Source organism: Cryphonectria parasitica (genome assembly GCF_011745365.1).
Source record: "Cryphonectria parasitica EP155 unplaced genomic scaffold M406scaffold_5, whole genome shotgun sequence".
NCBI classification, from domain to species: Eukaryota; Fungi; Ascomycota; class Sordariomycetes; order Diaporthales; family Cryphonectriaceae; genus Cryphonectria; species Cryphonectria parasitica.
In genome coordinates this window covers 2,247,493-2,266,885 of record NW_024468913.1, presented here as the reverse complement: position 1 = coordinate 2,266,885, position 19,393 = coordinate 2,247,493, and the positions used below count along the sequence as shown (strand labels likewise).

General features: G+C 52.2%; 10 protein-coding genes across 10 annotated transcripts; 5 read left to right on the top strand and 5 right to left on the bottom strand.

The window, feature by feature from the left end:
* Positions 1 to 274: 274 nt before the first annotated feature.
* M406DRAFT_356622 (alpha/beta-hydrolase) lies at positions 275 to 1,640 on the top strand. Its single transcript, XM_040923492.1, has one exon. The coding sequence runs from the start codon at positions 579 to 581 to the stop codon at positions 1,473 to 1,475; it is 897 nt and encodes a 298-aa protein (XP_040775643.1). The 5' UTR covers positions 275 to 578; the 3' UTR covers positions 1,476 to 1,640.
* Positions 1,641 to 3,219: 1,579 nt separating this feature from the next.
* M406DRAFT_107184 (uncharacterized protein) lies at positions 3,220 to 5,476 on the bottom strand (the record flags this gene model as incomplete). Its single annotated transcript, XM_040915226.1, has 3 exons — positions 3,220 to 4,438; positions 4,491 to 5,167; positions 5,282 to 5,476. The coding sequence occupies 3 exons, from the start codon at positions 5,474 to 5,476 to the stop codon at positions 3,220 to 3,222; spliced, it is 2,091 nt and encodes a 696-aa protein (XP_040775642.1).
* Positions 5,477 to 6,179: 703 nt separating this feature from the next.
* M406DRAFT_331005 (uncharacterized protein) lies at positions 6,180 to 6,626 on the top strand (the record flags this gene model as incomplete). The annotated part of the gene is made up of 1 exon (XM_040920587.1): positions 6,180 to 6,626. One exon carries the CDS (start codon positions 6,180 to 6,182, stop codon positions 6,624 to 6,626), a length of 447 nt encoding a protein of 148 aa, XP_040775641.1.
* A 547-nt stretch (positions 6,627 to 7,173) lies between these two features.
* M406DRAFT_70796 (uncharacterized protein) lies at positions 7,174 to 8,436 on the bottom strand (the record flags this gene model as incomplete). Its single annotated transcript, XM_040925372.1, has 1 exon — positions 7,174 to 8,436. One exon carries the CDS (start codon positions 8,434 to 8,436, stop codon positions 7,174 to 7,176), a length of 1,263 nt encoding a protein of 420 aa, XP_040775640.1.
* Positions 8,437 to 9,143: 707 nt separating this feature from the next.
* M406DRAFT_351836 (diphthamide biosynthesis protein) lies at positions 9,144 to 10,985 on the top strand. The gene has a single exon (XM_040922652.1). The coding sequence runs from the start codon at positions 9,197 to 9,199 to the stop codon at positions 10,814 to 10,816; it is 1,620 nt and encodes a 539-aa protein (XP_040775639.1). The 5' UTR covers positions 9,144 to 9,196; the 3' UTR covers positions 10,817 to 10,985.
* A 99-nt stretch (positions 10,986 to 11,084) lies between these two features.
* M406DRAFT_260201 (uncharacterized protein) lies at positions 11,085 to 11,234 on the bottom strand (the record flags this gene model as incomplete). The annotated part of the gene is made up of 1 exon (XM_040917351.1): positions 11,085 to 11,234. A coding segment is annotated over one exon (150 nt), but the record flags the coding sequence as incomplete, so codon positions are not given.
* A 383-nt stretch (positions 11,235 to 11,617) lies between these two features.
* M406DRAFT_356621 (uncharacterized protein) lies at positions 11,618 to 12,302 on the bottom strand (the record flags this gene model as incomplete). The annotated part of the gene is made up of 1 exon (XM_040923491.1): positions 11,618 to 12,302. A coding segment is annotated over exon 1 (297 nt), but the record flags the coding sequence as incomplete, so codon positions are not given.
* Positions 12,303 to 13,253: 951 nt separating this feature from the next.
* On the top strand, positions 13,254 to 14,721 carry M406DRAFT_340231 (uncharacterized protein; the record flags this gene model as incomplete). The annotated part of the gene is made up of 3 exons (XM_040921536.1): positions 13,254 to 13,576; positions 13,639 to 14,330; positions 14,411 to 14,721. The coding sequence occupies 3 exons, from the start codon at positions 13,254 to 13,256 to the stop codon at positions 14,719 to 14,721; spliced, it is 1,326 nt and encodes a 441-aa protein (XP_040775636.1).
* Positions 14,704 to 15,810, bottom strand: M406DRAFT_356620 (uncharacterized protein). Its single transcript, XM_040923490.1, has 3 exons — positions 15,732 to 15,810; positions 15,137 to 15,664; positions 14,704 to 15,036 (listed from the first exon to the last, which is right to left on the bottom strand). Exons 2-3 carry the CDS (start codon positions 15,626 to 15,628, stop codon positions 14,839 to 14,841), a joined length of 690 nt encoding a protein of 229 aa, XP_040775635.1. The 5' UTR covers positions 15,629 to 15,664; positions 15,732 to 15,810; the 3' UTR covers positions 14,704 to 14,838.
* A 1,493-nt stretch (positions 15,811 to 17,303) lies between these two features.
* M406DRAFT_259475 (MFS general substrate transporter) lies at positions 17,304 to 19,027 on the top strand (the record flags this gene model as incomplete). Its single annotated transcript, XM_040917298.1, has 3 exons — positions 17,304 to 17,641; positions 17,714 to 17,835; positions 17,916 to 19,027. The coding sequence occupies 3 exons, from the start codon at positions 17,304 to 17,306 to the stop codon at positions 19,025 to 19,027; spliced, it is 1,572 nt and encodes a 523-aa protein (XP_040775634.1).
* Between the last annotated feature and the right edge of the window lie 366 nt (positions 19,028 to 19,393).

Genomic DNA, 19,393 nt, shown 5'->3' with positions numbered 1-19,393 from the left:
GAATTTTGTGACTTGTGAGGTGTGTTTTGTCAACAGGAATGGACTCCACTGCGGGGCGGATGGGCCGCAGGGCTTGTTCCCGCAGGGCGCGCTTGCCATCTCTTGAAAGAATGTCGACCTTGCATTAGTCTCAATGTTTTATTTACTTTAGCGTTGGGCTGCACGTTTTGCCCTTTTCCGCCTGTGCTTACTCATTCACCTTGAAGGCTTGAAGGGCGCAGTGCCCGCAAGACACCAATGCGGAAAACTTGATTATTCTGCCTGCATCGTCGGATATGCAATGGGCTTGTAAAGGGCTTGTGTGATTACAATCTGATGTGTCACTTACTGATACAGTCTCTTTTCTGGCTTAGCCAATAATTATATGCTGATTATCTCATTTATTTCTCTTCAGTTAGCACAGAGAGACGATGGTGTCGAGTCCTCATGTCGAGTATATATGAACACGAGCTTCTTCTGTCCTACGAAATGAAACAATATGACATCCCAAGCTAACATTGCACAGCCAGAACACCAATTATCAAATATCCTACTCTCTAATCTCATCGACACAGCGCCAAACACCCACTCCCCTCACAATGGCCACCACAAAGATCTCCACCATCACTGCAGACGGCGTAGACATCTTCTACCGTCACGCGGGCCCCTCACTGCCCACCACGCCCACCATTCTCCTCCTGCACGGCTTCCCCTCCAGCAGCCACATGTTCCGCAACCTCATCCCCCTCCTCGCCGCCCGCGGCTACCGCGTCATCGCCCCAGACCTCCCAGGCTTCGGCTTCACGCGCGTGCCCCGCGAGCGCAGCTACACCTACACCTTTGCCAGCCTCGCCACCACCGTCGAGGCCTTTGTCGACACCCTAGGCCTCCAGCGCCTCGCCGTCTACATCTTCGACTACGGCGCCCCAGCAGGCCTGCGCCTGGCTCTGCGCCGCCCAGACCTCGTCGCCGCCCTCGTCACGCAGAACGGCAACGCCTATGCCGAGGGACTGGGCAAGGTCTTCTGGGCCCCACTGCAGAGGTACTGGGCGTCCGGCTCCACGGCCGACCGCGAGGCCCTGCGCGCCGCCCTCACGCTGCCCGCCACGCGCGCCCAGTACGTCGACGGCCACCCGAACCCGGCCCAGCTGCCGCCCGAGGCCTGGACGCTCGACCAGGCGCTGCTTGACGCGGGCAGCGGCGCCAGCGGTGCCGAGGCTCAGCTTGACTTGTTCTATGACTACCGCACCAACGTCGAGATGTACCCGGCGTTCCAGCGGTACCTGCGGGAGTCGGGCGTGCCGGTGCTGGCGGTCTGGGGGCGCAATGATGAGATCTTTGTGCCGGCCGGGGCGGAGGCGTTTGCGCGGGATGTGCCTGCGGAGAGGCTGGTGGTGAGGTGGTTGGATGCTGGGCATTTTGCGCTGGAGACGAATGAGGAGGAGGTTGCGGCGGAGATGGGAGCGTTTTTGGAGGCGATGAAGGTTTTTGGGTGAGGGTGTACCGGGATGCAGCTGTTTTGCTGGATGTGTCGTATACTGGTCCAACTACATAAGCTTATTATTATTATTAGATGAGGCGAATAAGGAGTTCAAGAGATGGTTTTCATGCAGTGGTGAGAGATAAATGAAATAGCTGCTTCTGAAGCTGGTTGCATACTTACCTTGCATGGTTAACTTCGCGAACGTGATGCATAGAAGAAGCTTGATTCTGCACCTGCCAAGGGTGACGAGGCAAGGTGCGCGCGCAAAATTCTCTTCAGGCCCTCGTTCAGGGACTCACGTATCAAGTTCTCAAGCGCTGGTGGAGCTCTTGACAAGCACTGTTTCTGTAGAGAGCGATCGACCCGGCCCGTTGCCAGAAGTGTTCTCGTCACCGTAACCAGATGATCAGAGGACCATTGCCGCCACTGTCTTTCGCTGGGTGGTCGGTGAGCTTGGGAATAGTCCTCGTCAGATATCCGTACTCCCTTGCAATCGCGAAGCTCCATTGGCCATTGTATCGTATAGTGAGATGATCCGCTCTAGCGGTGGCTGCCCAGTGCTAGTCTCTAGGTTCGGGTCAAGTCGTTCGGATCCCAAGAACTCCTGAACGAGATCCCACGCTTCTCTTTCCATAGAAAGTGCGTTTAAGATGAGATGTTCTAAGATGGTGCAGCCGGAATTGTCCCTCGAATTGAGATCCGTGTTTTGGTCTCGTAGAAGAGCCTCGAACCCAGAGCGAATGTATGTTGCACGTTTCTCATGTAGACAGACAAAGCACTACGCTAAAGGGGTCCGTCCGCAACTGTCGCGGGCATTCAAGTCGCAGCCCCCGGGGGAGACCAAGACATTGATCTCCCTGAATCATCTTTCTGCTACAACAGCGCCGATGAGTGGTAACTGATGCTTGCTCTCGTTACAGAGCGCGTCTGTACACTGCACCATTGTGTTGGGATCGGCTCCAATATTGATGAAGAGTCTCAGGGAATTTGTTTTTCTCGAGTGACATCCCACTGCCAGTGCAGTTCACCCATTGTGGTTCTCAGTTCTGAAATCTCTTGATCCTTCTCGATGGATCCAGTTCTCCCACTCTCATCCTGATGGAACCTCAGATGCGTCCCCACTTATCTTACATAAGCGGACTACTATTAGGGCCTCACACATATAGCTACCGCTAGCTAGCCTTCTCTCCTCTACCCTCTTCTCTCTTCATCTTTCCTCTTTCATATATCTCCAGAATAGACTGGCCTGCTATGCAGCTGTTGCGATTCGAGAGTCAGTGATATAGAGGCCTCCTTGTTCCCAATACATCCCGAGAATTTATATCCGCACCTCGACGTAGCGCATCTCCGATCATTTCTGTTCTTCCTCTCGCTGCTGCTCGATGGAGATAGTGATCAAGAGAGGCTTGGCTGAAAGCAGAACAGTCCAAAAAAAGCTTCACCAGCAATGGAAACCCTCTGACTATGGCATAGTCCAGCATCGACTCCGTTTGAGCTCTGTATCCTGAATACCAGAACTTTTTCGTCAACAGGCTGGGATCCAGAGTTAAAGCGTGACGAGTGAAGCGTATTGCATCATACTGTTGGTGTGCTTTTTCGGCATCGGGGCTGCCACTCGAAGCCAGCTGAGGAAATGTAGGGACCTTCAAGTACCCCACAAGTACGTCAACCGTCTGTAATGGCGCCCACTGGAAAATTGACCAGTGAATACCCCGATCGTTGCAATGTCCATCTTTGATCACTTTTTCTAGTAGTTGCTAGTCTCCCATTCTTAGAATTGACAGGCACAAGGGTTCTGATGGCTCATAGTTTGCCCATGAGAGACCTGTGCTGTTTCGATAATCCTTCTTGGGACCTAGGCCGGCCAAAGCCCGTGCCGTATCCGGATGGTTGTTGTACATGGCACAAACGAAAGGTGATGAAAACTCCTCCATTGGCCATTCACGAGCGTATTCTGCTTTCGAAACTGTTGGCTCATCGATCAAGTGATCGCATCCGTAACGAGAGAGAATGTATAGTATCGGAGTATTGGCTGAGTAGAAGCTGCTTGTTCGATACTTGAATAGGTTGTGCAAAGCAACCCAGGGTGAGGCGGCACAGGATTCAAGAAAGCTGGCTTGGTTGTTTCCTAATGCCTTGGACTGGTTCGCATGGAACAAGACGTTCTCCACCGCGTACTTCAAAAAGGGGAACTTCTCTCGGCTCTGCTGCAGAAATACTTTTCGGTCATCTTCGGCGATGTTCTTGGAGGCGCGATAGCCTTTATTACTGTTCAATATCTCACGATAGGCCGTAAGCAATGGGAGATGTTCTTCCATTGGCGCACAGATTTGGTGCATGCAGCTTGTCTTGATCATCTCGTGCCCATGAACGTCGACCAACTCGTTAGACACGGCCTTCAATCCTCCATCCTCGAGAAACTCTCGCACAGTTTCGTGAATGAATTGTACGGTTGGCTCTTCGGACTTTGTGATTTCCGCAAGGCCTTTCGATGCATCCAGAATCCGCTTCTTCAAGACATTGTATGTGACCTGCTGAGAATTGAAGGGATGGTGGTGGGTTTGTTGCAGAGCAACATAGAGTTCTCTGGGAGATAATGGTCGTGTCGCACAGTAAACAAGCTGGACTAGTCGAACGAGCTCCGGGACACTTTTGTTGTTTCTCTTGATGATGTCTCGGAAGAGTGTGTAGAGGGGCTTGGCTCCGTTGGGTGGCTCCGTCTCCTTGGCTGCTTTGGGTATCTCTCTCAGGCGGCCCCATACCTCGTCGATGGTGCCGCCGCTCCGGTTCACCTCGTTTAGCTCGTAAACAACCAAGTTGACCCAGAGAAAGATTCCACTCGACTTGGCCAGTATATCAGCCTCCAATTTGGCCACAGTATCTTGGTCGATATCATCAGCCAACTCCAACCTCTGATCGATGAAAGTCTTGATGTCGTTCTCATGGCTGTGCTCCCTCTCAAGCGTGACGGTAAGGCTGTAGAATTTATCAGCAGTGATCCTTGACTACAAATGCGTGATTTACTAACCTTGTTCTTATACGGATCTGAGGGTAGTGTCGGCTTGAAAAGCAGACACGGAAGTTCTGAGTCTCCGTCCTGCCGATGAGGTCTTCAAAGTTTGAGATCATCTCTCTAACTTCCCTTTCAGGACATTCATCCAGGGCATCCATGTAGCAATATAGACGATGCCCTTTGTTACCAAGCAGGCCTAGTGCTTCCTCAAATATTTCCAGGAGCATTTGCTCATGTTCATTTGTCCATTCCCCTTGTTGAAGAATACCATCATAACTGTTGCTTCGGTAGTGGTTGAAAGTCTCTTTCAAACTTGGATCCAAGGAAAACACCGTGTATAGAAGGGAACGATAGAGGCCCAGAGTCGATTTCTCCAAGTTGCTGCCGCGAGCGTTGAAGAAAAAGGATATGATCAACGTATCCTCGATTTGACGTCTCTTGATCGTACTTTCCAACTTTCGGTACAGAAACTTCATGGCAATCGATTTCCCAGTTCCCGGATTTCCCCGGATCCAGAAGAAGCCATCACTCTCCTCGAGATGTTCAGAATCGGAATCCATCCATCGAATATAGTCTTGTCGTTGTGCCAACCATTCGTACGTCCTCCGCTGTGCAGGCTTCAGGGTATTAAGGCGGACATCCAGTTGCGGGAAATGCAGAAGCTCGATCAGCTTATCGCGATTCTCCTTTTCCTGCGGGGACAGTCCGTTTGAATTGTCTGTTGTTTGTTTCATGAGATTGCTGGCGGCGGGGACTCCATCGTTCGCATGGGGCCTCGGGAGTTGCTAGCAATTGTGATAACTGACGTCTCCGTGGACCACGTGGCCGTGGACATGCCCATTCAGTGTCCGAGCATTGCCGTATGCTTCTGCGCGGTCGACGTGAACTTGTGGTGCTTCGGGATCCAGTCGTGCTCGCGTCGCATACCGCTGAGTGTTGAAAGTAGAGGGACCCGGGTTGTCGACGTTTCGTTGCTGCTTTCTCGAAGAACAGTTCTCCATGCTGGTTGTGCAACCAGTAGAGGATTGCATGCGTATATTGGTATAATCGGCTGGTACACCAGGGACTTTCGACAGTCCATCAACGGCGTGTTCGTAGTCTTTCGAGGCTGGGTCCCGCCCCTCCCACCCCGCAGACGAAGACGGTAGATACCTCTCTGGTATGACTATGGAGGTGATGAGAAGGGTGTAGCGAGACGGCCTCCGCTGCCCACGAGTGATCAGTTAGAAGGTAGGCACCTTAGCCTGATGCTATGCCCCCTCTCTGCAGATACATGCGCGTGACTTACGGGACATGGCCAATGAAGAGGTGCTTACATACTAGAATTTCTTGGAAGGAAGGAAGGGGTTGCAGTGAAGCTTCAATAGTGTGCCTGTTTGGGTTCAATAAGGCTCTGCGTAGCCATTTGATGGATTATTCAACCATGCGATTGGCTCTACCACACCTGCGTGCTATAGCTCGCTCATTATAACGGTGTTTGAAAGCTGAATGGGTATTTGGAGACCGAATAAACCTTTAAAGCATGTCATCTTGCAGCGAGCCACATCACGCATGGCACCATAGTAAAATGGCTTGACAATCTTGGAAGCGGTCCAGGCCTGGCAGACAGCACTTTATCTATAGTATCAAAGTCTGTTTGTACCATTAGACTAGAGAAGACTTTGGGAAGCTATAAAACATCCAAGGGGCCAACAACTTGGAACTATGCCGATCGAGCCTCTTAGTATCACAGCAAGTGTGATTGGCATCACTCGTCTCACATTCGACAGCTGTAAAACCCTCAACGACACGATCAAGGGAATCAAGCGCGCGCCGAGCAAACTAAAGGATCTCGAAACGTCGCTCGATGCATTCCAGAAAGTGATCAAACCCTTCGAAGAAGATCTCGTTAACCGTGAAGACGCGGCTCTCTCGCCGGACCAGCTGGCCAATCTGAGGGCGCTGGAGCCTGTGATGCTCTACTGCAGGGACATCTGTAACAAATTTACGAAGAGAGTTTCTGAGCTCACCTCACACTCTGACGAGAATCACATGGCCTGGCGGGATCGGCTTCGGCTCAACTTCAATGACAGCGAGATCCGCCTCCTCAAAGAGAATTTGGCGCAATGCCAGCGGACCCTGAGTGATGCCTTGGGGTTTGCCAATCTGTGAGGGGCTTCTTTGGCATGAAAAAGGATGACTCGACGGTGAGCTGACATCGTACTGCATTGCAGGCGAACCGCGAATCAGACCCGTGATGCCCTCGATACTTTTGCTTCGACCTACGCCTCCTCCCTCAGCGACATCAGTAGTCAGATACGCGGCTTGGAGCTATCTATGGAGGCATTATCAGTGTCTGCTCCGAGAGCTGTCAATGAGGACGTGAACGACTTACTTGATGCGTTGAAAGAGCAGGATAAAATGCTTAAAGCGCGCTTGGAAGTGTACGAGCCTGCCGTCAGGGAAGCAAGCAGACACGCAGGAACAACAGGAAAATACGCGCGTGCTTTTGATAGAGCGAAGATGCTCACGGGAAACGTTGATTTTCACGGCGATGCACTTGCGGTCAGCGTTGGGACCCAAGAAGCCAGGAACGATTCGCATATGTTCACGGGAAATGCCTCAGGTGCATTTGCAAGCAATTTCTTCAAGTGATACACGGGTATCTCAAAGCACGGTTGAGGGTTTATTAGTTGAAGATGACGATACTACCTGAGGACTAATATCTGAAAGCGACGACACCTGTCCTTTCCAGCTCACAGCACTCTTTGGCAGTTTCACGGATGGCATCTGGAACATTGAGGACAGCGCTAAGCATGGAATGTAGACAACCCTCCATGATGTCGCGCCATCCATGTTCAGAAGATCCGAGACTGCTCTGTGCCGCGTCTTCGTCGATGACTGTGCCGATAAAGTCGAGCAGCTCGCCCACATGCTTTCGAATGTCATAACGAGACTTCTTCTCCAACATCTGCGCTACCGTCCACGGACTCCACGCCATGATCGGCGACTGGTCCCTAACCGGCAGCACGATGGCCGGCACATGCGTGAACAAGTGAAAAGTAATGCGCGCCTCATTCGGTATTCTCGAGTGGGACCACGCTGACTGCGTAGTGATGTAACGGTACGGTGAGATGCCCGTCAAGAAGATGGCCATCCTCTTGAACTTGGGAAACGAGAAGCCAGGTTTGAACGACGCATCCTCCCACGAGCACCCGAAAGGCGACACAACAGGCGTGTCCGATTCCACCAATGACGAGAGCAGCGTCGGCGCAATGCTCGCATCCGCCGCCAGCCTCGGTGTCAAGAGCTGGGCCATGGCAAAATCCTTGGCTCGTGCGATCTCAGGCTCGCGGCCCGAGGCGTACAAGTAGGGACAGAACCACCCCTTGGCGCACGCCATGCGGTCATCCGTGTCTCGCACGCCCTGGAAGACCAGCTCGGCGGCCTCGCCGATCAGCTTGTGCCTGATTCGCAGCGTCAGGCTGTTCATACCGACCCGGCGCTGGACCAAATGGCCCTTGCTCATCTTGCCCGTCACTTTCGAGAGCCCCTCGTCGGCCGTCTGCTCGACAGTAGCGGACACGGCGTGTGCCATAGCGCTCTCGACAACGGTGACTGCGCTGGCGCCCAGCGCGTCGAGCCCGAAGTGTGCGACGCCTGCGAGGGCGAGGTCGCGCTTCCGTAGGTTGGGCAGGGTGAAGGGATGGTTGTCGCCCCAGGGCGAGAGGTAGAAGGGGAGGCGGGCAGTGGACTCTAGACTCTGCCAGGAGGCGCGGCCTATACGAGAGACAAGCATGTTGCCGACAAAACGGGACGTGCGGCTGCTGGTCTTTTCATCTTCTGCGAGGTGGTCTGTGTTGTGCGCCGGAGAGGAAATGGCATTTGAGGATACGCCTTGGAGGTCAAGGTTTCCCATGGGTTGACTAGGCTGCTGGAGTAAAGGTGACGGAGGGCCTGAAGAAGTCGAATGTCGAGACATGGTGTCTTCTGGTTGAGAGGATACTGGCGACACGGTGCTTGAGACGGAGATGTGGGACGGAGGCAACGAAGGCCTCGAACTGTTGGTGGGTTCCATGTAAAGAGATTTGAAGGTAGAATTCAAGTATCGGGTGTCGACGTTTAGGCTTGGGAGTAGTAATCTACAAGGGACAGAGACGCGAGGCAAGACGAGGTGAGGTGAGGTGGTGCAACGGAAAGTCGTTGAGAAGCCTCAACCTCCAAAGTCAACAATATTCCACGACATGATTCGTTGGCCCAATCGGTAAACACCCAAGGAGCAGGGATCACGACATAGTTGACGCCACACTGGTTACAACAAGCGTCAATCAAACAAACAAAACATTAGGTTGTAGTATCGTCTTCGTAGTCATTGTTACCAACTTGTTCTTGGATGTAGTGATTGCAATATTCTGTGGGACTGCGCAGAGGAGCATGCACTATTACGAGAGAGCAGATGAGTACCATAGTTCTGTACATACATAAATAGTTGTAGGGCTGATTATAAGCTTTCGGGGTGCCTAGACCCTGAGATTAGCGGTTCCACGTCCCCTGTCAGGTCATGTCTACCAATGATGACGGCGCCGATTCGAGATCTGATCCGCTGAAAATTTCCTGCCCCGCCCCCGCCATGAACTCCAACTTCCAAACTTCTGGATCGACATTATACACACGACTTACCGCAACAGAGAGCTTCCAAGATCGATACCCTACCCCCTTCCACTCTCTCCTGAAAACACAATATGGCAGAGGAGCTCACGGCGGCGCCCGTGCTCTCAACACCAGAGGACCACTTATTCGAATACCAGAAGCCAGACACGACCTCGGTCAACGCGCGGTCGGACGACGAGCTTCGAGACATCTACGAGGTCGAACGGACCGCTAAAGAATGTCGAGAGGAGGGCAAGAAGAGGATTGCCCTGCAGTTCCCCGACCATATGCTCGGAGATGCACCCAAGGTTGTCGAGTTGTTACGAAAAGAACTTGATGGAGCAAGAGTAGGCCAGAAGGCGGAGGGCACACCACCCTCGGAGGAGAGGATATGGATACTTGCAGACACTTCTTACAGCGCTTGCTGTGTCGACGAGATTGCTGCCGAACATGTCGACGCCGACGTTGTGGTGCACTATGGCCGGTCATGTCTGTCTCCCACCTCAAGACTCCCCGTCATCTACGTTTTCACCAGACACAATCTCGACATGGATGCGGCGGTACAGTCGTTCGAGGCAGAATTTCCCGAAGAAGAAGCCAAGGTGGTGCTGATGGCCGACGTTGCATATCAAGACCATGTGGACGAGCTATACCGGCGCATTCGGGAGAGGGGATACACAGAACTGTTGTCGACGAGGATAAAACACAATCCGCTCGGAAGCATACCGAACAGAACCATCATAAACCCAGAAGAGCAGGAAATGGCTACCGAAGAGGAAGAAGGCATCGATTTGAAGGAATATAGTGTGTTCCATGTCTCGTCACCACCGGCAGCGCTCCTACTCGCCCTTTCTTCTCGGGTTGCCTCTCTTCATATCTTCGCGACGGCAGACTCGGAATCCGCTCCTTACTACTCTCCGACGCGTACGACACGAGGCCTCTTGGGTCGCCGGTATGCTAAGCTTCTGAACCTGACATCGGCTGGCATAATAGGCATTCTGGTCAACACCTTGTCAGTAGCCAACTATTTGTCATCTATCGAGTCCATTCGGAAGCAGATCGCCGCAGCCGGGAAGAAGAGCTATACTGTCGTTGTAGGAAAACTGAACCCGGCTAAGCTGGCAAACTTCTCCGAGATCGAAGGATGGGTCATAGTCGGCTGCTGGGAGAGCAGTCTGGTGGAAGAAGATGCTGGTTTCTTCCAGCCCGTCCTGACACCATTTGAGCTGGAAGTCGCCCTCATGCCTGACGAGGAGCGGATTTGGGGCCTGAGTTGGTGGGGCGGGATTGAGAGCGTCAAGGCTGTCGAGGAAGGAGAGCCAAGTGCAGGAAGCGGGAAGAAGCCAGACGAAGCTGCCACTGGAGACAGTGGCGTCGAGGTTGAAGAGGACGAGTCGGACGTGCCGGTATTTGATTTGCGAACTGGCAAGCTCGTCTCTTCCGCTCGGCCGATGCGTAAGGCTGCCCAGCTGGAGGAGCAAGATGCGAGCCAGAATACACGCAGCGAGTCGGGGGCTCTAGCTCTGCGCCCGAAAGCGGAGCTGGCGACAATCAACGGTGTCTTGAGCCCTGGAGCCCAGTATCTGCGTTCGCAAAGGACATGGCAAGGTCTCGGAAGCGACTTTGATGATGAACGGGCCGCTACGATAGAGGAAGGGAGAGGTGGTATCGCTAAGGGCTATACTGTGGGCGAGGATGCGGAGACGAGATAATACCGCGGTTTTCCGATAAGAATCACTCGAGCTACTCATGCTCATTCGAAGCAGATACTTTGAGTCACCAAGGCTACCTCTTCGAGGTGGTTCCTGGACACTCGTTAAGTGGTCTCATGGCACGGCTGAGCCTGACAAAATTGAAGTTGGACTGCCCTGCTGGCATCTGCACACCGTTTCTCTGACGGCCCTAACGGACCTCAATCTCTGCTGCTTCTACTTGCTTCTTGGCCTCCACCACTCAGGCTCTGCGACCAGGTCGGGTTTGTCATATTCCGTGACATCCAAACAGCTTTTCCATGGCCTCGAGAGACAGACCTTTCGTTTCCGGGACCAGGAACCAAACGAAGAAGAACGCGGTGAAGCAAAAGCTTCCGAATACGAAGTACGTTCTTTGCTTGATATCAGCGGATGTTTCAACAATTTGACAATGCTAATGAAACCCACCCATAGCCATGAGCACCCACGGTTTTCAGCATTGTGGGCACGGCCGTGCTTACAACGAAGTTGAACAATCATTGGGTTGCAGCAGCGTACGAGAGATTCATCGATCTGAGCCGGGCGGTGGGAATCTCGGAAGCGTAAATCCAGCAAGCCGGACCCCATTCAAACTGGAAGAACCCGTGTTCTATCGTCAGATCCTGCTCCACTTCGATGAACAAAAAAAAAAAAAAAAAAAAAAGACAGTGGCGGGAAAGAAACTTACATTGCGACCAGAGGGTTGATTGCACTCGCGGCCCCGACACCCATGCCGCCAATGAAGCGGCCAACGTACATGGTTGCTAGACTCCCTGACGCCGCAGCCTGTAGGATGACGCCGATTATGATCAGAATGGTGCTGGCAACCAGCAACCACTTGCGACCGCAGCGGTCCGTGAGCGGCGAGGCAGCGAGGGCGCCGACAAAGCAGACAGCCTGCAAGGTGGATATGATATTGGCCGAGAGGTTCTGCTCCACAAGAGAGTTTGGCGTACCGAGGTGGTAGGCGTCGATGAAAAGCGTAAGCGTGATCACGCCTCCGATCACCGAAGAGTCCCGTGCGCCGCAAACAAGAGAAGACTTCATCCATTCCTTAAACGGAGGCAGGAAGCCTGGCATGCTAGCGGCTTGCACCGAAATGGCTTCGTCCCCACGATGCCAACCTCAACTACACCTGCAAGCGCCACCATCTGCATGAACTTTCCCGAGATGGACTTGGTTGTTGCGCGTCTTGGTGCGAAGACCCTGGAACCACGACGGCGTTGAGCGTCCTGAATGCTGCTTTGGATCGCCTGCATCGTGTATGGTGATGGGCACGGCTGTACTTTAGTCTTTGGTAGGGTGTGATGAGACTGCAGACGCACATAGCAGGCCGAGTTTACTTGAGGGCTTGATTTGCAGCCCCTCCTGGTCCCAGCATATCAGAACCCTAAATTGCGAAATGTCTGTTTTGTCAGCCTTATGTCATAGACTTCAAGCCCTTCATTTCAAGAGACATGAGGTTGAGACGTCGTCTAGATACTCGTGCGGTTCTGCTGCTTTAAGACCCTACTATACGAATGTTGCTCCCAACATTTTCTGTGCGAGGGCCACTGACTCACTGTCGTGTGCTCACCTGGTAGCCTCGGCCACCTGGCTGGCCTTCCTTCCTTCGTCTCTTCCCTCTGTAGCGCAACTCTCAATATAGCCTCTCTCCTTGAGTTACGAATTTGATTAGGCGAACCGACCCCTTCCAAAGGTTCGATGAGTCTAGTTTTTGACCCCTGGACCCTTGGATCGAATCTGGTGAAGCGGAGGAATTTCCCCATTAGCTACTGAAATAACAGGCCGATTGTTCTGCGGGGAAGCTTGGCAGCGGGAAACACACGACCCAAAGACCCTACGCACCTTTTCTTACTACTATTTGTCATATTGTACTTGAACTGCTTCGTCCTGTCAACAGCTCGCTCCTTTGACGATTCATCGGGCCGTTGCGGACCGAGTGTGTTCCCACTCCTTTTTCCTGGGCCTGCCGGGGATGCGTTTGATGATTTGCTCCTCACTCTACAGCCCCAAGGCGTTTTCTTGAAAGATCGCTTAGTATATCGAGTAAATACTGGTCATCTTAAAGTTGTGCAGCTATAATAATCATTGTAGGACGCTTGTGCTCATGGACAATATCAGTATATGATGGCGGATGAACAAGAAGAACTGAAGAACGGTACTCAGGCTAGCCATCGGTTTCTCCACGAATGAAAACAGCGCCTTGCAACTTCTCTCGGCCCCCCGCAGCTTAACCCGTAGGAAAGGCACCTTCACAGACAACACATGAGGCTCTCGTCCTCGGATCAATCATAAGACCCCTGCAATCTAAAAGGTGATGCGAAGTGTTCCTTGCACACTCCTTTCGGAAGTTTTTTCAGCCTGTACTGCATCCTCGACTACCAGCATCTAATTACCAAGCACAGAGGCAGACACCATGCTAAACGAGCCTACCGTTACGATCCTGGGCCCAGATCCAGCACATCGGACACATGCCATAAATGGTTATGCATTTCAGCAGGATGCCCTTACTTCCTTCAATGGCTGGCAGTATGCTGTGTTCTACAGCAGTACAGGACCAGAGACGCCTGAGCCACTCTTTATTCATCTTTCTAGAAGATGTCTACCCGATGGGCCGTGGGAATCCATTGTGTTTGAGGATTACCCGCAAAAGACGGACGACGGCCACAACACAGTACAGATAGGCATATGTCATGAGGATGGGACTATTCATCTCTCATATGACCATCATTGTGATGTGTAAGCAGAGCCTAAGAGCGTATTTATACGCCTCGTCCTCTGCCATTCTAACCAAATCAAAGTCTCCGATATCGACACTCAGTCCGAGGACTGGCCCAAAACCCTACAGCTTACGAATGGAATGCCTCTCTCTTCATGCCGACGTTGGACTACCTTCCAGGCCTCCCCAGCAGCCACAAACACTTCAGCTATGTGACATACCCACGCCTCGGCAACCTAGGTCCAGGCGTACTGTTCATGTCCCTCCGCGACGGCAAAGCCGGACTCGGCTCCGACCACCTCTACCTGTACCGCTCGGACAAGGGATTCTGGGAATTTGTCGGCACACCGCTGACGGGTGTCGACAGTAACCCGTACGTGCACGGCTGGGACTTTCGAGACGGCAAGCTGCACGTCACATGGGTGTACCGCGGTTTCGTCTGGTACGAAGGATGGGATGACCTGGCCGACACGAAGCACAAGCAGCAGGCCGGGCCAAACGGGGCCGAGAATAATCACAACATCTGCTATGCCTACTCTGAGGACTTGGGTTACACCTGGCGAAATGGGAAGGGGGATGTTATTGCAGACCTGAAGCAAGGCCAGACTATCAAGAACGACGCGGAGGGTATCGTGGCCTTTGAGATCCCCAAGGGGAGCGGGCTGATGAACCAAGAGTCGCAGGTGGTTGATTACGACGGGGGCGTGCATGTCTTGAACAGGGAGATATTGGAGGGGACTCATATTTGGAAACATTACTACCGTTCTCCGACAGGTACGTAATTCTCTCTGGCTTTTTCATGTCATGTGCGGCTCGCGAGATCATGCCGTGGCTGACTTGGATTTGACAAAAAGGGCAATGGACCTCGAGAGCTATCCGACCCATTGATGGACCACGACGAGGCAGGCTAGGCATCACCAGAGACAATGACCTGCTTCTCATTCTGCCAGAGACGACAATCCCCACCGTGACGATCCTCCGAGCGCTGAAAAGCGACTCTTATGGAAGCTACCAAAAAGTCTGGGTCGGGAAAGGACTCACAGGCGAGCCGCTTATCGACAATCCTAGGCTAGCCACGGATAAAGTTCTGTCGCTGTTCATCAGGAAAGATGCTGGCGGACCCGACGGCAAGCGGGACGTTGTTGTACTGGATTTTGAAGTTTGAGTTGTTCTCAGAGCCATGTATTAATTCTATCATTTCACGTCTACGGCCGAGCACCTTCCTTCACAGTATCCTGCGCATAATAAGTATTCAGATTACTTCCACACCTCTTTCCTGCCTTCAACCCTGTTGGCCTGGTCCAAAGGCCAGCGGTCGAGGTTGGCCCCAGAAATCGCAAGGGTTAAAACGCCACGCGCCATTGCCAGCAGCAAAGCCATACTTGAAGAGATAAGGCAGAAACGAAGGAAGAGGAGGGAAGTTATTTCCACCCTCGTAAGTCTTGTCGGCGCATCCAAGTACGCAGGGGAAGACATTGGCCTGTTCCACGTTAGTGATGCGGCACGTACATTGGGGCCATTCTCCTGCTCTTTCTTCGTCGCCAGGTTCGGAAGGGGGGGGGGGGGGAAGCTCTTCTTACCAGGTTGCTCAGAGTGGTGCTCTTTTTGGCAATCGCCTCACCATCATCCCAGATCTTCCTCAACCTAGCACTATCTAGGTCTTTCAAAGATAAAAAGACCTCTATTTCCGCATACAAATGATCCGTCAGTTCCTTGCTGAACGAGTCCACAATCTCCTTCATACCGCCGGACCCAGCCCACCGGTAATCCTGCGGCCGTGTTGACTGTGTATATTCAAGCAACCGTACCATGCCGCCGTGGAACAGCTCGTGTTGGTGTTTGGGGTCGTCCATCAGACCAGGCCTGTCGGCGAGTTTCTCAATCTCGGGGAAGATGAAGGACTCTTCGACGTCGTGGTGGTGTTCGACCATCTTGACCCAGGACGTGATGTAGAAGAGTAGATCCTGGACATCCTTCTGGCTGTAAGCAGTGTCGGTGCTTGTCTTGACGTATGGTGCTTGCTGCAGGATGGTATTCAGGCCGCGGATGACCACATTGTGCACATGGACCATCTCAGATGATGCATGTATATATGCGTGCTTCTCATCCTGGGATGGTAGCCGATGATTAGCTATTGTTTCATCTCAGCTCACATATTTCTCGTACAGTACATACTACGAGCTCAGGTCGCTTAGACGGCAGCGTAATGAGGTGAAAGGGCTCATCGGCCCATGGGGCGTTTGACGGCTTGGTGGTCATGGTGTGATTGCTGCTCCCAGGTTGAGTGGATGTTGCAGCTGCTTCAGCTTGTTGCAAAACAGAGACAGATATGAAACTTATTTAGGATAACGATTAATTTACCTATTCTGATACGTCTGCTGTAAGTGCTTACAGTGGAAGTGATGATGTCCGAGCACCGAGCTATGGCTACTATGCTTATGCAGCATACGGACAGTTTTCAACGTATTCTTTTGCCTCATCTTATTCAATCTTATGCGACGTAAGATCCTACACGTTAAATCGACGAATCAGGCATGGGTTCTCGCAAGACATGCTGCTTCCAACAGGCTGATATGCAACCTTTCTGTCAGCTCGGCTCCAGCCAGCTGATTATCTCCACCAGCAGGTGCTTCAGCTACTTGTTCCACCAGCACTAGGTTATCGCTTGCTACAGTGGGCGGTGCTAATGGCTGTCTTCAGCATATGAAGCATAGAGTTGCCCCTTTGCCCGACGGTCACTGTCCAACCTGAACCCACGCAGGCTACCTACCAGTCATCCTGTAAATAAGCACGCGCTATAATCTGTCGCCATCAGGGCAACCTCGTCGAGTCATTGGAGTGACACAGTAGTGAAATCTATCATAGCTATCATTGCAGGGCCGAGTAACACGGCCCTTGCATGAGTTCCAAAAAGGTAAACCCAATACACAGGCCGGGTCGTTGATTCTAGTGCGTCAGAGCAGTTGGGTAACTAGTTAAGTATTCATATAACCCGTACTTTTCGAAGTTGATGTCCAACAGAAAGAAGAAGTCAAGACGCAAGACTACCGTCGCAACTCGAACATAAAGCCAAGGTTAATGAGGAGCGGAACCGAAGTGCAGCAAATCGCGAGACAGTATCACGCTTCGCATTATAAATGATCAGAGTGGTATGGATGTCTAGGGCATAACAAATGTGACCATGCTTACTGCCAAAGAGCGCGACACCGTTGTGGAACCAAGTCCACATCCACTCCGAGGATGACAGATTTATCCGACCGCCGCATACCGCTGCATAGGTTACCGACAACCCCATGGCAGATGCCGTGGGCCCGCTGCGGTAACCGGCTGTGAGACTCGCAAGCAATCATGGGTGGGTTGCGCCATTTCGACTTACGAACCCCATTCTGGCCCCTCCACAAAAACTTTTACCCTATATGAGGAGGTTGTACCCATGTGCCACAAAGTCAATCTCCAGACCAGTGTCGTCAAGCCTGCACCAAACGAACAATTCCTGAATAGCCATTATGGGCTCGATGTCGAATAATTCGTCCGAAAATCCTCCGACCCTGGCAGCCTTAACCTATGCTGAACCTGGCCCCAACGCGCTCGAACTCGTGGCTGGCAGTGATGATCCCAACATGAGTGAGCAAAATGAAGCTAGGAAAGATCGGTCACGTCTTGAGATGGTTATTATGATAACCACACTTTGCGTAAGTTTCCCTGCACTCTCATCCTTGCGAAAAACCCTAAAATTTGTCTTGATAGATGGCCGTTTTCCTGGCTGCCCTCGATATAACCATTGTGACCACAGCGCTACCAACAATTGCAGACCACTTCCAATCCACATCAGCCTTTACCTGGGTGGGCTCAGCCTTCATGTTGTCAGGGGCTGTTGTAGCTCCGATTTGGGCCAAATTGAGTGATATTTGGGGTCGAAAGTCTATTCTTCTCGTTGCCGTCGCCATTTTCTTTTTGGGCAGTACGTTATGCGCAACTGCCGTGAGTCTCCCGATGCTTTTGATCGGCAGAGTAACACAGGGTGTGCCCGCTGGAGGTATTGTTTCTTTGGTCAACATCGTTGTTGGAGACCTCTTCTCTCCAAGGTGAGTCAGCACCTGAATGTAGTAGTTACACACTGTCAAACACGGGTTGAGGCTGACATGGCTTACTACAAGGGAACGGGGCAAATACTATGCCATCACGGGTGTTGTTTGGAGTATTGCAAACACACTCGGGCCACTGATAGGTGGTGGTTTGACTGAAGGCGCATCATGGAGGTGGTGTTTCTATATCAATCGTGAGTCTATCTTGAATTGCTTAATATGGACTAGACAATTCTCCCCTTTGGACTCCATGACTGACTTGAACCACCGTCAGTCCCCATCTCTGGAGCGACTTTCATTGTGATTGCTTATATGCTGAAGTTGGAGACTCCACACACCCCGATGATCTCCGGCCTCAAGGCCATCGACTGGGCTGGCACCATCACGCTCGTCGGGGGCCTTTTAATGTTCCTTTTAGGACTCGAGTTCGGCGGAACCAGCCACCCTTGGTCGTCAGCGACCGTCATCTGCTTGTTGGTCTTTGGCTTAGCCGTCCTCGCAGCATTTATTACCATCGAGTGGCACTTTGCTCGGAACCCTATCGTCCCGGCCCACCTGTACGCCAACGTGCACAACCTGGCCATCCTCGTTATTGGCCTCGTTCATGGCGCGGTTGTGACAGAAAATACTTATTTCTTGCCACTCTACTGCCAGTCCGTCCTCGGTGCCTCACCGCTCCTCTCCGGTGTACTCATACTGCCATTCGCCTTAACCATGTCTACGGGCCAGGTGGCTGCCAACAACTACGTTAAGAAGAAAGGCCGCTACCTCGATTGCATTTATTTCGGCTTCTCTGTTATGATACTTGGCCTTGGGCTGTTCTATAACCTCCCTGACTCAAGAATGTGGCCCAAGATTATCATCTACCAGCTCATCACCGGCCTCGGTATCGGGTGTCTTTTCCAGCCTCCCCTGATTGCACTGCAGGGCAACCTCTCCGCCCAGGATAATGCCACGGCAACGTCCTCCTTCTTCCTCGTCCGAGCAGTTGCGAACGCCATTGGGGTCGTCATCGGCTCGGCCACCTTTGCAAACAAGATGGACGCCCAGCAGGGAACGCTCGTCAAGCTGCTGGGGGCGTCGACCGCCCAGCTCTTCTCCGGCGCGAGCGCGCAAGCCAACGTCCTGAAGATTGGGACCCTGAGTAGCTCGCAGAGAAGCATCGTGCGCCAGGTGTATTGGATGGCTATCAGGAACATCTGGGTTGTTGCGGTGTGTTTCGCTGCCGTGGGAATTTTGTTTGGCCTGCTCATCCGCCATAACGATCTTGAGACGACCCATGTGGAGGTCAAGATGGGATTGGCTGGAGAGGAGGCGCGAAGGAAGATTTTGATGGAATGGAGAGCAGGTCGGCAGCAAAATGCCACTGAAGTCACTGCCGTGTGATGAATGATACGGCAAGCATATCATGTCAAGGTCCATACAGGTAAATGGTCTCGAGGGCATGCATGAGGTTGAGTTTCGAAAATGAAGATCGGTGAGCTGCTGTGACATACTGGGCAAACATCATTCTGATACTCTATTGAGAGTATGGACTCAACTTCCCTCGATCAAGGAGTGATAGAATGAGCTGACCATGATCAAAAGCATGTACATTTTTTATTCATGGTGCTATATTTCAACAGGGAGACGTGCTTCATCATAAGGTAATGAGCAATTGAAGACGCATGAGGTCTCAGATAAACTCAGTGTTATGTGTGAATATCATTTTGATGTATGACTCTAATTTCCCTGACTTATTACTAACAAATG